General features: G+C 35.0%; 2 protein-coding genes and 1 non-coding gene across 4 annotated transcripts; 1 reads left to right on the top strand and 2 right to left on the bottom strand.

Moving 5' to 3' along the window:
• Positions 1 to 1,175: 1,175 nt before the first annotated feature.
• Positions 1,176 to 1,248, bottom strand: TRNAK-CUU. The gene has a single exon. It is a non-coding gene; the product is annotated as a tRNA-Lys (tRNA).
• A 3,396-nt stretch (positions 1,249 to 4,644) lies between these two features.
• Positions 4,645 to 9,533, top strand: LOC122597175 (probable apyrase 7). Of its 2 annotated transcripts, none has more exons than XM_043769807.1 (3): positions 4,645 to 4,871; positions 5,794 to 7,916; positions 8,879 to 9,533. In XM_043769807.1, the coding sequence occupies exons 2-3, from the start codon at positions 5,966 to 5,968 to the stop codon at positions 9,148 to 9,150; spliced, it is 2,223 nt and encodes a 740-aa protein (XP_043625742.1). In that variant the 5' UTR covers positions 4,645 to 4,871; positions 5,794 to 5,965; the 3' UTR covers positions 9,151 to 9,533. The 2 variants fall into 2 exon arrangements, with proteins under 2 accessions (XP_043625742.1, XP_043625748.1); XM_043769813.1 differs by lacking the exon at positions 4,645 to 4,871 and adding an exon at positions 5,274 to 5,306.
• A 644-nt stretch (positions 9,534 to 10,177) lies between these two features.
• Positions 10,178 to 14,513, bottom strand: LOC122605897 (multiple inositol polyphosphate phosphatase 1). Its single transcript, XM_043778858.1, has 11 exons — positions 14,331 to 14,513; positions 13,787 to 13,874; positions 13,378 to 13,674; positions 12,719 to 12,877; positions 12,491 to 12,631; positions 12,343 to 12,399; positions 12,033 to 12,171; positions 11,700 to 11,804; positions 11,402 to 11,592; positions 10,735 to 10,776; positions 10,178 to 10,632 (listed from the first exon to the last, which is right to left on the bottom strand). The coding sequence occupies exons 1-11, from the start codon at positions 14,441 to 14,443 to the stop codon at positions 10,465 to 10,467; spliced, it is 1,500 nt and encodes a 499-aa protein (XP_043634793.1). The 5' UTR covers positions 14,444 to 14,513; the 3' UTR covers positions 10,178 to 10,464.
• Positions 14,514 to 15,421: the final 908 nt, after the last annotated feature.

Here is a 15,421-nt window from a genome sequence, read left to right as displayed (position 1 = left end):
TAGGGACTGACCCGGGGAAGTCTCGGTGTTTACTTGAATCATAGTGTAAAATTTCGATTTCTATAAAATACACTAGATCCAGATACTTTGTGTAACATGTGTTTTCTACTTGGTCCATTACAATCTTCCTGATCAGAAAACTAATGCACCTGATAACATCTAGTCCTCCTGATAAGAAAACTAATGCACCTGATAACATCTAGTCCATACCAGGCATCTTTGATTTTTGTTGAACCAAGTACGCGGATAAACCACATGGTTAATCAATTTCCTAATCGAGGCCTATATTGAATGTGCCAATGGGTAATGGGTTGGTTACTTGGTTATGAGATAAAATAGGTACATCTCAAGATAGAATTCTTTTTTTCTTTTTAAATTATGGGTTTGCTTCTAAAGAATTGTGTGTACACTCGATATGTAATTTCTAAAGATTATTTTTGCTTATCAATGGAACTGAAATTTCCTACTGACTTATGGAAAACCTATTGATGAGTAAGAAAACTTTTGGTAGCATTATGAAAATTCATTTCATTTTTTACTTTTAGTATTATATACTCTTTTTTTTATTTTGACTTATAGTTACATATATGAATTGTAAAATCACATCTTATTAAAGATTAGTATTCCCCTCATTATCAATGATAGCACCAAATGGAATGGAATTTAAAGTTTCTACGCGTATGTATTATTGTGTTCTCAACTTATGATGACTGAGGCAAACATATGAGGTTATGGAAATTACATTAATATTTGTCTTAACAACTTTTTCAAGGCTGGTTTTCTCTCTATACGAGAACTGAACTCGCCGATTAGATTGTAATCCAAACCATCTGACTCGACTAATGTACAACGAGTGTACGTCCTGTCCTAATCTATCCACCTGAAGAAATTGTCGTTTGCAAGGCGGTCGTGGCCTTAACTCATGAACTGATGGCATCAACTTGGAGTTGAACCCAACCCATAGGCTTGAGGGAATGATTGCATATATCATTAGTTGTGTTTAAACAGATACAATGCAATGATTTCACACATGAGCATTTGTTAATCGTATAATTTGCTTCTGAAAGAAAAAATACTCTCAAAAATTGGTAATTCTGAAAGCCTAGCCCAATTGGTCATGTTGGATTTGTTTACCCAGGTAGACAGGAAAAAAAATTAATATAAAAATAACAAATCGCCCACCGTGGGGCTCGAACCCACGACCACAAGGTTAAGAGCCTTGCGCTCTACCAACTGAGCTAGACGGGCTATTTGATTTAACTATTACATCATGATGTTTAAACTACTAAAATACATATATATTGTCAAAACGACACAATTGCTTACATGTATGAAGAATCATCATATTATGAGATATTTTGTGTAAGGACTTTTATATCCCATTCGGGACAAATTTTTTAAACATTTGTTTACTTTTGAAAGTTAGACATTTCTCAAACTGAAACAAGAAATAAAGATTTACGAGTATAATGGACAGACCAGATGATTGTTCGTTTGTCTATTCACAATAAAATGAATGTTCGTACACTATTGTGGTAATGTGGTTGATATAATAAATCATACTAAATGCTTGACAAAATGTCTTTTAGGCTTTTATAGTGCGAAGCCCACAACTTTTAATATTTGATTTTGACAACGTCTCGTTAGATAACTGCAGATCATATATATGTATATTTTTCATGATTAAAACTCCAAAAATTTATTAACGTAACATACATACATTTAATACACACACTCTTTCTTATCATTCTTTACAAGCATAGTATCCGTACAATGCGGGGATGACAGTGATAGTGATGTGGTGGCATCGATGATTCGATGGATAGTAACGACAGTGACGACGAATGCGTTGAGTGGTGTAGGTATTTTTATATAAAGATATTTGATTTAAAAGAGTGGTGAATATCTTTTAAAAGATAATAGAATGATTATGTAAGTTAATTTATTAAGGGTAGAATGGTAAATTCGTATGTCTCAAAAATCTTAACTTTTCAACACGAGGGTATTATTTTTATATAGTACTAGTAGTATAGAAGTATAGATATATGGATCGTAATACAAAGTAATGTAAGTTGTATTGGGGGACTAGGAGTGGTAAAAGGAATTTTATCAACCCTCTCAAATTCATCCAATAATGTTTATCCAACTCATTTTAATTTTTCAACCCTCCCAACCAAACCTAACACTCATTAAATTAAATTTTTAACTCTTCTAAATTTTATCTAATCACAAACACTCTCTTATCCCTCACACTCTTCATCTTATTCCTTTCTCTTGGTCCCCACACTCCTCTCTCTCTCCAATCATGTGGTCCCTCACTTTTTTGATTTTATGAGCATCGGGTTCCGAAACCTCCACGTTCCAAGCAAACCGTTGAACCATATAATCTATGTGAGGGGATTCCTTTAAGTTGGCTAGTCATGTTAGCCAAATCTTGACCATTAGAGCATTCACAATGGAGGCAGATCCATTCATTCTCGGCTCGTTCTTTGTTCAGGGACGAGCGCACACGGTTAGGTGTGGCTCGTCCCTAGCCTCGTTCTTGCGCGTTCGTCCCCCCAGAAACGAGCCGATGCCTTTGTTTTTTTTCTTTCTTTTTTAATTAGAGGTTGTGTTTTAAATTTCAAAAAAATTTGGACGGCTGATTTGATATTTATACGAATTTGACACTTTTGGTCCCTATATATCATATATATATATATATAACCCATACTCTTCTACACAAACCATTATCATACAAACAATTTATCTATTAAAAAACACATACTCTTCTACACAAACATGGCAAATAACATACCAAACATTACCGTTCACGCTGCAAAAATGGGGGAGCAGGACCACATGCTTCAAAATGATGCAAACAGATCTGCAGTTAACAATGTCCTTGACAACTTGACTGCCAACAAAGCGACACTCGCATCCGCAATTGAACGACTTGAAGCTGCAGAACATGCTCGCAACTCCGTTGAAGTTGAGTACATTACTTATCTTCGGTAGCACATTGACTGGCACACACAAGCTATTTTCTAGCTTACCGCAGCTACTAACATGTTAAACCACACTATAGACCACGCATTATACTTGCAAGACGCTATCGGTGGTGGTCGTCCTGATGATTATCTGACCGATCCCGGGGAGGAGTACGCATCTCCGCAACCAGGCGACCGTGTCGGGTCTCCTGAACGCTATCGGTACATTCATCGCAATGACGACAACAGTACCATGGACTCGGACTACTCCGAGTGTTAGTCTTATGTACTGTGTTAGTATTAAATGGGTTTTATAGACCATGTGTTTATTTTTTTATTAATGTGTTTGTATTATGTAGTAATGTTTTTATTTTACTGTATTGTATGTTATTTATTAATGAAATGTTTAAGTGTGTTTTTATTAAATTATTGAAGTTGTATAAGTTAGAGGGTTAAAAGTGTATAATTAAATAGATGGTAGAATATTGGGTTGAAAATGTAAAGTTAAATAAATAGTGGGTCCTAGACTAGTTCTAACATTGTGGGTGTTTTGGGGGATTAGTCATTGGTTAGTCCTTGGATGATGTGGAGCTGACAGGGACTAGTCCTTGGAGAATGAGTGTCACCCGATGTGAATGCTCTTATATTAAAATCAATGGTCAAGATACAAAGTCCATCTTTAAATCTTGATCATTGATTTCAATCCAATGGTTGGGATATTTCTAACTTGATTAATCAAGTTAGAAATAACTTGGGGGAATCCTTTCCCATAATCTATACCGGCGTGGGTGTTACCGTCGGTATCAAGCCATAAAATCACCAAGCCGATGTAATGATGCCCTGAAGAAATTTTTGTTGTATATACATCACTTTTAAAAGAATTTGATACCTATATATCACTTCCCAAAATCGATAAAATGGGATGTGATACGACATACGAGTACTATCTAATTTGATTTACAACTTTTATAATAATTTGTGCAAAACTACAAATATATATTCTCTCCGTCTCATATTAAATATCCAATTTTAACTTGTCAAGTAGTCTTCTTTAAACTTTGACCATAAAAATATTTGTCTATATTATATAACACTTCATATAAAATATATGGACGAATTGAGTTTTCAATGTGGGTTCGGAGAGCACTAAATTAGAATGAGAGGATCACCACAACATCATTGCATGCAAGGGGAGCTCGCTCGATTCGCAGATTGGTTCGACTCGTAATTCACTTTTGACTCCTTGTTCGATAGCCTGAGTGCATGACCATAGTGATGTTAATTGTGGTTCATTGATATAACTTTCGTCAATTATTATATAACAAAAAAATATATATTTATGATCAAAGTTGTAACCAGAAAATTTAACAAGTCAAAATTAGATATTTAATATGACACAGAAGGAGTAAAAAAAAAACATATATCAAACTTTTTTGATATTATATCATACAAAATTTATCGTAAAATTGTGTAAATCGATGACAGAATTCTAAAATGTCACTCGAGTCCAAACTTCATAAATTGTAAAGAATAAAGTAGAAAATAGAAACAATACATAAATCGCTATAGAAAACTTGGAGGGTGATATGTTAGCTTCGGTAATTAAAAGAGAAAAATAAAAAGTCAAAATCACTTTAATTTTTCAAGAAAAAAAAAAGGAGTTTTTGCGTTGCGTAGGTTGGTTGTGTGTCGGGCGGGGGATGATATAACACGAAAAAGGCTTTTAATTTTTTTATTTTCCACCATTTTGGATTTGGATTTGGATCCAGGCCTGGCCAGCTCTGCATTTCTTTCTCATATGACCAACACTTGATTCCTCTGCTAATTACACTTTTATTATTTCTATCAAAAAACACTCTCCTGTCTGGCTGTCTATCTGTCTGTCACTTGGTTCATTCCTGTGTAAGTATTCACAATTTTCATACAGTACTATATATCTTTATTTATTTGATGACTAGCTGAGATCGGTAGTATTTTGTTTTCTTTAATGATCATGCCCAAAGTGTTGTTATTACCATGATGTTTTGGACTGTAGAGAGTTTTGGACTTTTGTTATTTTGACTGGCTGAAAATGCTGAATCTAGAATTTAGATTAGATTAGATTGAGATTAATTAGCTGGTGTGCTTAAGTTTTGGAACTGCTAATTTGATCCAATCAAACCGTCCCGTTTAGTCGTAGAAAAGTATGTGTTTTTTCATGGAAAACCGAAAACATTTTCAAATAGGATTGTTCCAGAACACCAAGTTTTCGAATTTATAACTACACTATCAAAAGCTCAATTTTTTACTTTTCTCAAAAAATGGTAATGAAAACAGCTAAACGAGATTTCAAAAGCTGTGAGTGGCTTTTTTTTTTGAAAAAATGGAAATTGAAACTCAGAGGTTTTTTACTTCTGTAACTAATCACACTGCGCCCTTAGAGATTATATTCCAGTATTGAAAGACAAGTGCTTTCGGGCATATGATGTAGTTGCAATTTTGCGCATGTGACGATAAAAAAAAATGTTTAAAAAACATATTGCAGCTTGTTTGGTTTTAGTCAGCTATGCTTTCACTTCTATTTTGTCGATTTTGTTCCGTTTTGGTGATGGATGGTGTCACCAAGCTTGCAGGATGATATTATTTTTGTATGAATGTTTTATTCTCATAAAGTTTTCAATGTGTAAACTTATGCCTTATACCATCTGTATATACACTTGGCATATGTATACAATGGGGGAGCAGATAGCTTAACATTAATAAAAAGATGTGCCATATTGTTTATTCTTGATTGATACTCCTCACTTAGCAAATGACACACGTAATCACATCATGGTTCTGGCAGGTGAACGTGCATATCTGATTATCGAGGTCCCTGCTCCTGCACATGAAACATGAACATGAAGAGTTTTCATTTTGTAAGTTCTATTATGTTTCATGAAGATGGGATGTAAGTCTTGGTACATATATCGGGATGGCATATTACTTGCCATAAAATTTCCAAAACTTCAGAAAACATGGTATTTAGCGGAATTACAGAAGTTTTTTCTTCTGCTGCAAATCGTTTCTCTCCAAAAGCTTCTACTAGTCAATACACATCGTCTGAACTGCCGCCTCTGAGTGGTCCTGTTCGTGGTTCCATTCTTCCCGGCTCTAGATTCAAGAACAATCTAAGACTCTCCTCATCGCTCCAAGATTTTTCTGCATATAGTCGACTTGATCCAGAAGAAGGAAACTTTAATCTTGGAACCGAAACTAACCAGCATCATTTGTTAAGAGAGGATGGCAATTTAAGCTTCTCAAAGGAGAAATCAGCACCACGGTCTACTGTAAAACAAAGAAAATGGCATCGACCAATCATGTTTCTCCTCTGTTTTCTGCTGTTTGCTTCTATTATATATGGGTTGCTACATATATATCCTAATTGGTCTCAGCAATCCACCAGATACTTTGTTGTACTCGATTGTGGTAGCACGGGCACACGGGTTTTCGTATATCAGGCATCTACCAACCACCAAAAAGATGGAAATCTTCCAATATTATTGAAATTGATACCTGAAGATCTTCAAACTAGACCTAGTTCACAGAGCGGGCGAGCGTATAAGCGCAGGGAGACTGAGCCTGGGTTTGACAAGCTGGTTCGTAATATAACTGGCTTGAATCAAGCTATAAACCCACTTCTCGACTGGGCCAAAAAGCAAATCCCCGAGCATGCACATAAAACCACGTCATTGTTTCTTTATGCAACAGCTGGCGTTCGCCGGTTGCCCACTTCTGACTCAGACTGGCTTCTCGACAATGCTTGGACCATTATGAAAAACTCATCCTTTGTGTGTGAAAGGGAGTGGGTGAAAATCATTAGTGGCAAAGAAGAAGCATATTTTGGATGGATAGCTTTAAACTATCATACTCGTATGCTCGGTGCTAGCCCAAAGAAAGAAACATATGGTGCACTTGACTTGGGTGGTTCATCATTGCAGGTGACATTTGAGAGCAACGACTATGCTAACAATGAGACTAGCTTAAACCTTAGTATTGGTCCCGTGAACCATCATTTAAGTGGCTATTCTCTTGCAGGTTATGGTCTTAATGATGCTTTTGATAAATCTGTTGTTCATATCCTAAAATCAAGTCCCGAATTAACTAAACTTGATATAGTTGAAGGAAAAGCCGTCATAAAACATCCTTGTTTGCAATCGGGGTACAATGAAAGATACATTTGCTCCATGTGTCGGTCTGCATTTCAAGATGATAAAACCCCAAACTCTGGGATCCCAGTCCAGTTAATTGGTGCTCCAAAATGGGAAGAATGCAGAAATTTAGCAAAAATCAGTGTCAATTCGTCAGAATGGTCAAAGAAAAGTCCAGCAATTAACTGTGCTTTGCAGCCGTGTGCGCTTCAAGACAACCTACCACGTCCATATGGGCAGTTTTATGCCATGTCAGGCTTTTTTGTGGTTTATCGGTTTTTCAATTTGAGTGCCCACGCTCCACTTGATGAAGTTTTAGAGAAGGGTCGGGAATATTGTGAAAAGTCATGGGATGTCGCGAAAAGTAGTGTGCCGCCTCAGCCTTTTATAGAGCAATATTGCTTTAGAGCACCATATGTTGTGTTATTATTGAGAGAAGGTTTGCATATAAAAGATAATCAAGTTAATATTGGTTCTGGAGGTATTACTTGGACGACTGGGGTTGCACTTTTGGAGGCCGGAAAAGAACTTTCTACCAGAGTGGGGATTTATAATTTCAAGTTCTTTCAGATTAAGATGCATCCTCTCATTCTTTCCGTCATTTTGGTGGTTTCGTTGGGCTTACTAGCGTGTGCATTGTTATATGTTGGTAAATGTGTTCCACGGTTCTTTCGTAGGCTAAGTTTACCTCTTTTTAGGCGCAGAAATGCCTCAGGAAGTTCTGTTCTCAATATATCAAGTCCTTTCAGTTATCGGCGTTGGAGTCCTATTATTACAGGTAAATACTTTGACAAGATATACCTGTTCTGTTATAACTGACTTTCGACTCATATATAAACATATACGTATGTATCACACAAACGCACATATATAACCAAGTAGAATGGTTTGAATTTTGAACTATTAAGATGCCTTTTATTGTTGATTTAATGGTCAGAAAGACAATAGTTAGGGTTAAGCATATATATTTAATGTAGCTTAAATAGTTAAATCGTTTATCTACTCTTAGATTTCTTAGCTTTAAGCATGCAACATTAGAATAATGAATTCCATTGGATATTCCTCCATATGTGATTTACCTCTAGGTGTCAAATAGAATATTTAAAAGTAGGATTTAACAGGGTAGATAAAGGATTATATGAAAATGATTAGGTGGGGGTTTTTTTTCTTCTCATTTTCGGTCTGTTATATAGGTGACATTTTTATATTTAGTCCCATCAATAAGGAAGCATGTGATATGCATTTCGGCATGGTTGTTATCTGGCAAGTATTGCACTACCTAATGTTCTTTTATTGGTTTGACTTATTATGTGTATTCCATCGATGAACCTTGCAGCATGTTCTCATAATAATAGCGCTTGCTAGATGCCTAGATACAGAAAATTTGACCCATTGCTTATGTTCATATCCGTCAGTTCAAATGGGTTAAATTAAAAGAGTTGATTATAAATTAAATGGGTCAGATAGGTCAAAAGCTGTCCAAATTGTAATTGTAACTTTAAAGCATCCCATGTCATTTAAAATAATATATAGATTATCATTGAAATGATGTAGTTTTTGTACTCATGTTTGACAGTAGTAACTTAAGTCAAACATCTAGAGAAAAAGCTGTCCTTGTTGGCCCGTTACCCAATCAGTCCATTTTGCAACATCTGTTGATGCCCAAATTCCATTTTAATTGATCAGTTTCCGATTGTTACTACAACTAGACTGATTTTGAGACATGTTTTATGCTCTCAGGAGAGGGAAGAATCAAGACACCCCTTAGCCCGGCGGCACGTTCCCAGACCAGACCTTTTGGCACTGATATCCAGCTTGCAGAGTCTTCACTATATTCATCATCTAGCAGCATCACACATAGTATATCATCAAGTAGCTTGGGACAGATGCAGTTCGACAATGCATTCTACCCTTCACCTCACAGGAATCAAATGCGCTTGCAAAGCAGACGATCCCAATCTAGAGAAGACCTAATTTCTTCTCTTTCGGATCCACATTTAGGGAAAGTATAAGATATCTTGTATGGTTTTCCCATTTGAAAACCAGTCTATCATAAAAGATTCTCATAGCAATTTTAAACAGATAGAGGCTGCGAGACCAATTCTACAAATACGACACATTACCCTTTGGTACCTGGAAGTTGAATTAGCATTGGACCACTTTTGAGATATTTACGAATCTACGCTCAGAGAAGGTGTATTTGTAAAGATATTGTACATTTGATACATAGTCGAGTAGAAGAATTGGTGTTGAGTTAGCTGAAACATATTTTGACCCTTTTTGTGCAGCATTGGATAGCATTTGTTCAACTGCAGCCAGACAAGAGTCTATACTTTAATTTCGTATCATCTCAACAATTTTGATATGTGATCTCAAGTTCAACATTATTGATTTAGATTTGTTATCTTCTATGTCTATTGTCTGCCGTTTTAAGCCAAAACTTGTACTTGTACAGTTGTACCCAAAGGGCCAAAGACTGAACATGCTAGATTGACCCGAAACACTCTTTTGTCCATTTAAAAATAGCTGAGGTATTGACGTATTGTGTTAGATGCAATTAAACTAGCTTACTTTGCTACAATAATAACGTCTACTTGACTTGTGACAAAATAAAAGACAGCTGAAGTATATTCAGTCATAAGCATATAAGGTCAAAATAGTTGGAACTACAAGTCATAACAAATTTGCGAACCAGTATTAAATCATGTAGCAATACTTCAAAGGAAGTGATATTAGTACCACTACTTTTGATAGATTTACTACAACTATGCATTACTAACTTGTACAGTCAGCTGCAAAACTTGTATGTTGTGGTAAATATATCAAAAATAGCGGTACGAATATCACCTCCTATATTTTAAAGATGAAATTCTACAGAGAAAACTTGATAGCCAAATAAAATAATGCACATCTCAAATTAGATGGGAAACAAATGAACACCACCTCATTAAACCGTAACCCAAAGTGAATACCATACTCTCGCAATACCAAAAAGGCAAGTTCCATCAAACCCCATGTAAAAATAACAAATCACAATCATGAACAGAAGAGATTTTAACTGCAAGACATTAAATTTAAGCATACTACAACTTGTTTCACCAAGATCAAAAAACATTAATCAAATTATTCGAAATACTCGGTTTATGTTACAACCTAAAGCTTTTTAATCAGATTACTCCCTTGAGTGAACAGATACCAAAAACTATCCTGATGGCCATAATGGCTAAGCTTCACTAGTTACAGGGTTCCCAAAAAATCCCATGCCAGTTCTGGAAGTTAATCTGGAGAAATGCAGAGTCAGCAAAACAAAACAGATGTTGATCTCCTTATAGCTCTTCTTTCTTGGATGCCTTAACCTTGTCCTTTCCCGAGAAAAACCAACAAAATAAATCAACCACTTTACTTGTATATGACTTACATTCCGACCCTTTTTCCATGTTGGCATTGCATAGATTATCATAGCTGTGTTTCAAGTGTGCAGCTGCTATTTTTGCCTAGATGAAAGATACAAAAAAAGAAACATTTCAATCTTACAAAACGAAATTATTTAACCAAAAAAAAGAGGTTTTAAAAATTCTGAAAGAGATGAAAAGTACCTTGAAATCCTCAAATGGACAGAAATCCTTACCCCCACACCCCTGTTTACAAAGGTGCAAAAATACATAGCATCAATGAAAGCATATGATTTAGATGCTTGTGACATGGCTTTAGTTTTCATGAAACTAGACATGGCAGTTTCATCCCATTTACTTATAACTGGTTGATTTGGGATACGTTTTTATCTTAGTTGTCCAATGTCTAGTATTTGATGTTTAGATGTATACAACCACCTAGATCGTTCTATTAAAAAAACATATACTGTACTCAACACTGTTTTGGTAAATCCGTAACTCCAGCAAACACATTATTATTTAAAGAAAATTTGAAAAATGAAGTGAAAGTGTTTGCGGCTCAACCCAATCCAGTACGTTCTTTGTTCACCCGTACTACAAAATAACCCACTACAAGCCTCGGCTGTTATAAGCTGTGTCCCAATCTGGCTTGATCTGCCCATCTTGTCACCTCTACAATAACCATTGCAGTTTCAAAAGTCCCAAAAATAACTAGTTAAAAGGTATAACATTTTTACACAGATATTTGAGTTCTCTGAGTATCTTTTCTGATTTTGCAGGATAAATTTGGTTTGTTTGAAAGCTAGAAACCAAGATTAGTAACAAAACTGGGTCACTCATCTATATAGTTGAAGATAAAGGAAGAACTTACAGCCATAGGGATTGGTTGTTCGTTGTGTAGCACTTGCACATAATATTTGCTTGTGCTTTTTTCTGAACAGCTGTATAGAACCAAAACATTATTTCCAGCGAAAGGTGCCACCATGCTTCCCCTCCAAGTTCTTTTCAGAGGAGGTTTTGGGGGGAAATTCAAGGGCTCTTCTCTTTGTATTTGGTCAAACTCTGATTATATTAAGCAAATAAAATTTACTAAATGAATGAGTCTAGCAAATACACATAATATAATGAAGTGCAGTTTGTTTTACTTGATAAACTGTGAAAACGCTCACCAGATCCTTCAAGAAAGAGTCCGATCAAACATGAAAAGGGAACCAATGTCTCTGCATGAGCAAACCGTAACCTTGCCTTCTCATAACTACCAGGTGCGTGTCCTTCTGAAAGGGGGCAAGTCAAACCACAAATTAAAAGATCATATAAAGGGGTGTTCTTTTTCACAGCACTTCTCAGAGTATAATACATTAAAAAGCTTTCCCTCTAAACTAACCTAGACGGAAATTATTGATACGCCAATTTTTGAACATTGAGATGTCAATTTGAATCTAAAGATTGCACATGAAATTAAAAGTAGAATGCAAACTTATTTTAAATTATGACCAAAATACCTTCTTTTGCTTTAATGGCTTGCTCCATTGACGAAAGGACATCTTCCAGCAATGGCACTCCCATTCGATAATTTAGTGAGTTACCATAACCCTTTACTATGAACATCTCCAGATCATCTGTCCATTCTAATAAGTTTATCTACATATACACATGTTACATCAGCTTTTTAATAAACATGATTTGATAAATAAAACATCATATTCTTTCATATCATAACAATCATGAAGATCTGTCTAGGACAGCTAACAATGCATCTACACATTTAGCCCATTCAGGTAACTTTTTCCATAAACATAAGTACAGATGTACCTCGTCATTACTGAAAAGACCACAAGCTTGATCAGTTATGTTCAGCAAAGCTGCCTCCTGCAATATGAATAGAAGGCAAATACTGTTACATATATAATTGAACAGGGAAAAAAAATTTATGCACTTAAGACCCAGCACACAGTTATACCTGCTTGCACAAAAACCAAAGTGTGGTAGTATCCTTTATAGTGAAATTAAGCTCATAGCGTGCTGCTAATGAACGGGTGATTTCATCAAATACAGGTTCTTTAAGCTTATAAACTGCAGGTTCCTGATGTTTCCTATAAGCCTGCACCAAAAGGAAAGGCGATTAGAACCATCAAAGCCAGCAATATGCAATAATTAGGGTCAAACCAAACTTATGTTAATAACAAACCTTGTAATTCTGACAACAATCGTGGAATCTCAACATTATATCACTTGCACGGCTTTCACTCAGAACTGCAAAAGCCCGATGCTTTCCTGCCCCAAGTTTTCCTTTGCCACTAAACATCCCCATTCCAAATGCCACAGCACTAGCTGATGCCCGTGGAATCTATTTCATCAACAAGTAAAACAATACATTAATTGGCGTTTATAGCAGGAAGTACCAAATTCAAGTTATAAGAAGTGAATCGGATATAACCAGCTTCCATCATTTTGAAAAGTGGTATGTGCGAGTAACCATTGAATATATTAAAGTAAAGTTTAAGAGTTGAGATAGGTCAGGTTCGGTTGAACTGAAACACATATTTATATTTATTTATCAAAACATCAGATATGATTACAAATTATAGCAATTTCAATTATAATCTAATTTTATGGATATAACAATTTAGCATGTGTATGCTTTACTAATACAACTTGAGCACCCATTAAAACAGTTTCATTTTTAGCTCAATTTTAAAAAATTCACCACTTTTGTCCTATTATACATACAAGGGAAACCTAATTGGCCCATTCATAAGTGTGTCGAATTTGCCATCTCTAAGTCACATACTAAAAATAGAACAACATTCAAATTATATACAGCTATATGTTGTGGAAAAACCGAACCTGGGTTGCCCTTATCTGATATACGTCAGGGTGATATTCATCACTAAAAAGCTGCGGAAACCGTTCCCTGATTCTGATTCCAAGTTGATACATCTCATCTTCTCCTTGACTTATCAGTTCTCCACCTTTGCCTGACTTCCCCTTCCAAGGAGAACTCCATCCGGATAACCAAGAAGGAAGCTTCTCCAAAGACGAACCTTTTTCTTTCGCGTTTTGCATAAGGGTCTTTAATTGTGTCGATAACGTTTCCAAATCTTTCTTTCTTTTCTTGGTAGGCGCACGTGTTCCATGCCTTGCCTGCAATATCTCAAAACTTTCAGTAACAAAAAGAAAAACCCGCATTATGTATGTCAAAAACAGCACCTAAAGCATGCTTTCAATCGCGGGTAAAGATAGAGAATGGGCATACCACAAGATTTAGGTGGATAGGAGTACACTGATCAGGAATGGTCCATGGAACGTAGGCGTTTGCTTTAATGTCTTTCGAGACAGGGTATCTGAAAACCAAAAATAAACCACATCCTAAAGTTACAAATCAGCCGTTCGCAATTATCTCCGGCAATAATTATGTTTAGAAATAGCATCTTAACATTGTACAACTCTAACAAATTTTAACACATGTTCATCTTCATATACCTACTGAAACATATATAGGCCAAATTGTTTATTTAAAAGTGCTTATTAGCTTAATTAAAAGAATTAAGCAAAGCAGATAAACAGTTTTTTCCGGAATTATTGCTTAATTTTGTTGCAAAATGGATGCATTTTTGTCAGGATAATAATGCCTTGATCAAATATAAGTATCAAATATCAAAAAAGCAATAGACATATAATTAATTCCTAAAAAAACATAAAAAACCTTGTATATATCGATAAAACTTTCAGTAAGCTTATTCGTAAATGAGCAAATAACAAATTTATAAAAATTGGAAAATAAATAAAATATTGATTACCTGGTGACGGTGGATAGATGTTCACGAACATCAAATGATCCTTCTTCTTTAGCGAATAAAGTGGTAAATAGAATACAAAATATAATAATTCGAATCAGACATATTTTCGCCATTTTACACACACAGTAGAGGTGAGATTAGAGAGTGTTGTTTTTGGCTTTCTGCCTTTCTTTCTTTACAAGTTTTTCCTGAACTACTACACGTATAACAACTTTACTTTAATTAATTACTCTCCGTGTGCACACGACTTGTTCAGTCTTTTTTTCTCTAGGTCAAAGTATTTTTATTTATATAATATAATATTTGATAAAAGTTATATTATTAAAAAATATACATAAAGCTCAATCTATTAATATATTTTACATCAATTATGGTATAACACACGAAATAATTTACGGTCAAAGTTATGAAATAAAGACTTCAAAAGTTAAAATAGGACATTTAAATTAGGACGGAAAGAGTAATTAATAACGAAAATGATATATCCTTTTAATAAAAATTTCTATAAAAAATCTTTTTAATAACGTAAAGATGGTATTTGACTATTTGGTACAAAAATAAAATAGAAAGAAAATTAGAAGAAAAAATCAATAAATTACGCTTAATATTTAGTTATAGCATTAGAAAGATTTTTAATGAAATCTATCATTTTCTCAACTACTAATCAATAAAAAGTATGTTAGCCCAACACTCCCCGAAATGATTTCTCCTCGCCACATACAAGGCGAGTCGTCCTTTAAACTGTTTACTAAACCTTATAAAAATGGCTCACCTTGTTAAATAACATGAAATTTTGATAGGCGATTTACTCTTTTTACCTTTACTCTTACTTACCAGATGAATGCTTAACTAAGATGTTTCTATATATCACAAGTTGGTCCAGTGGTTGGTGCGTTCCTTGGTGACATCTTTGTCCCAAGTTCAAATCCCCACGGCAGCTTTGATATATATTGGAGGTCTACGAGTGTTTGGTATGGGTATACTTAGGTTCAGTGGTTGGTTTTATTTAAAGTAAATCAAGTCTCAATCAACCTCTTTAATTCTATTTCAAGTGTTAATTGAATCCATAATCAAAGGTAAGTATGTGTTCT

This window comes from Erigeron canadensis, chromosome 1 (genome assembly GCF_010389155.1).
Source record: "Erigeron canadensis isolate Cc75 chromosome 1, C_canadensis_v1, whole genome shotgun sequence".
NCBI lineage: Eukaryota > Viridiplantae > Streptophyta > Magnoliopsida > Asterales > Asteraceae > Erigeron > Erigeron canadensis.
This window is presented reverse-complemented; position numbering and strand designations above follow the sequence as displayed.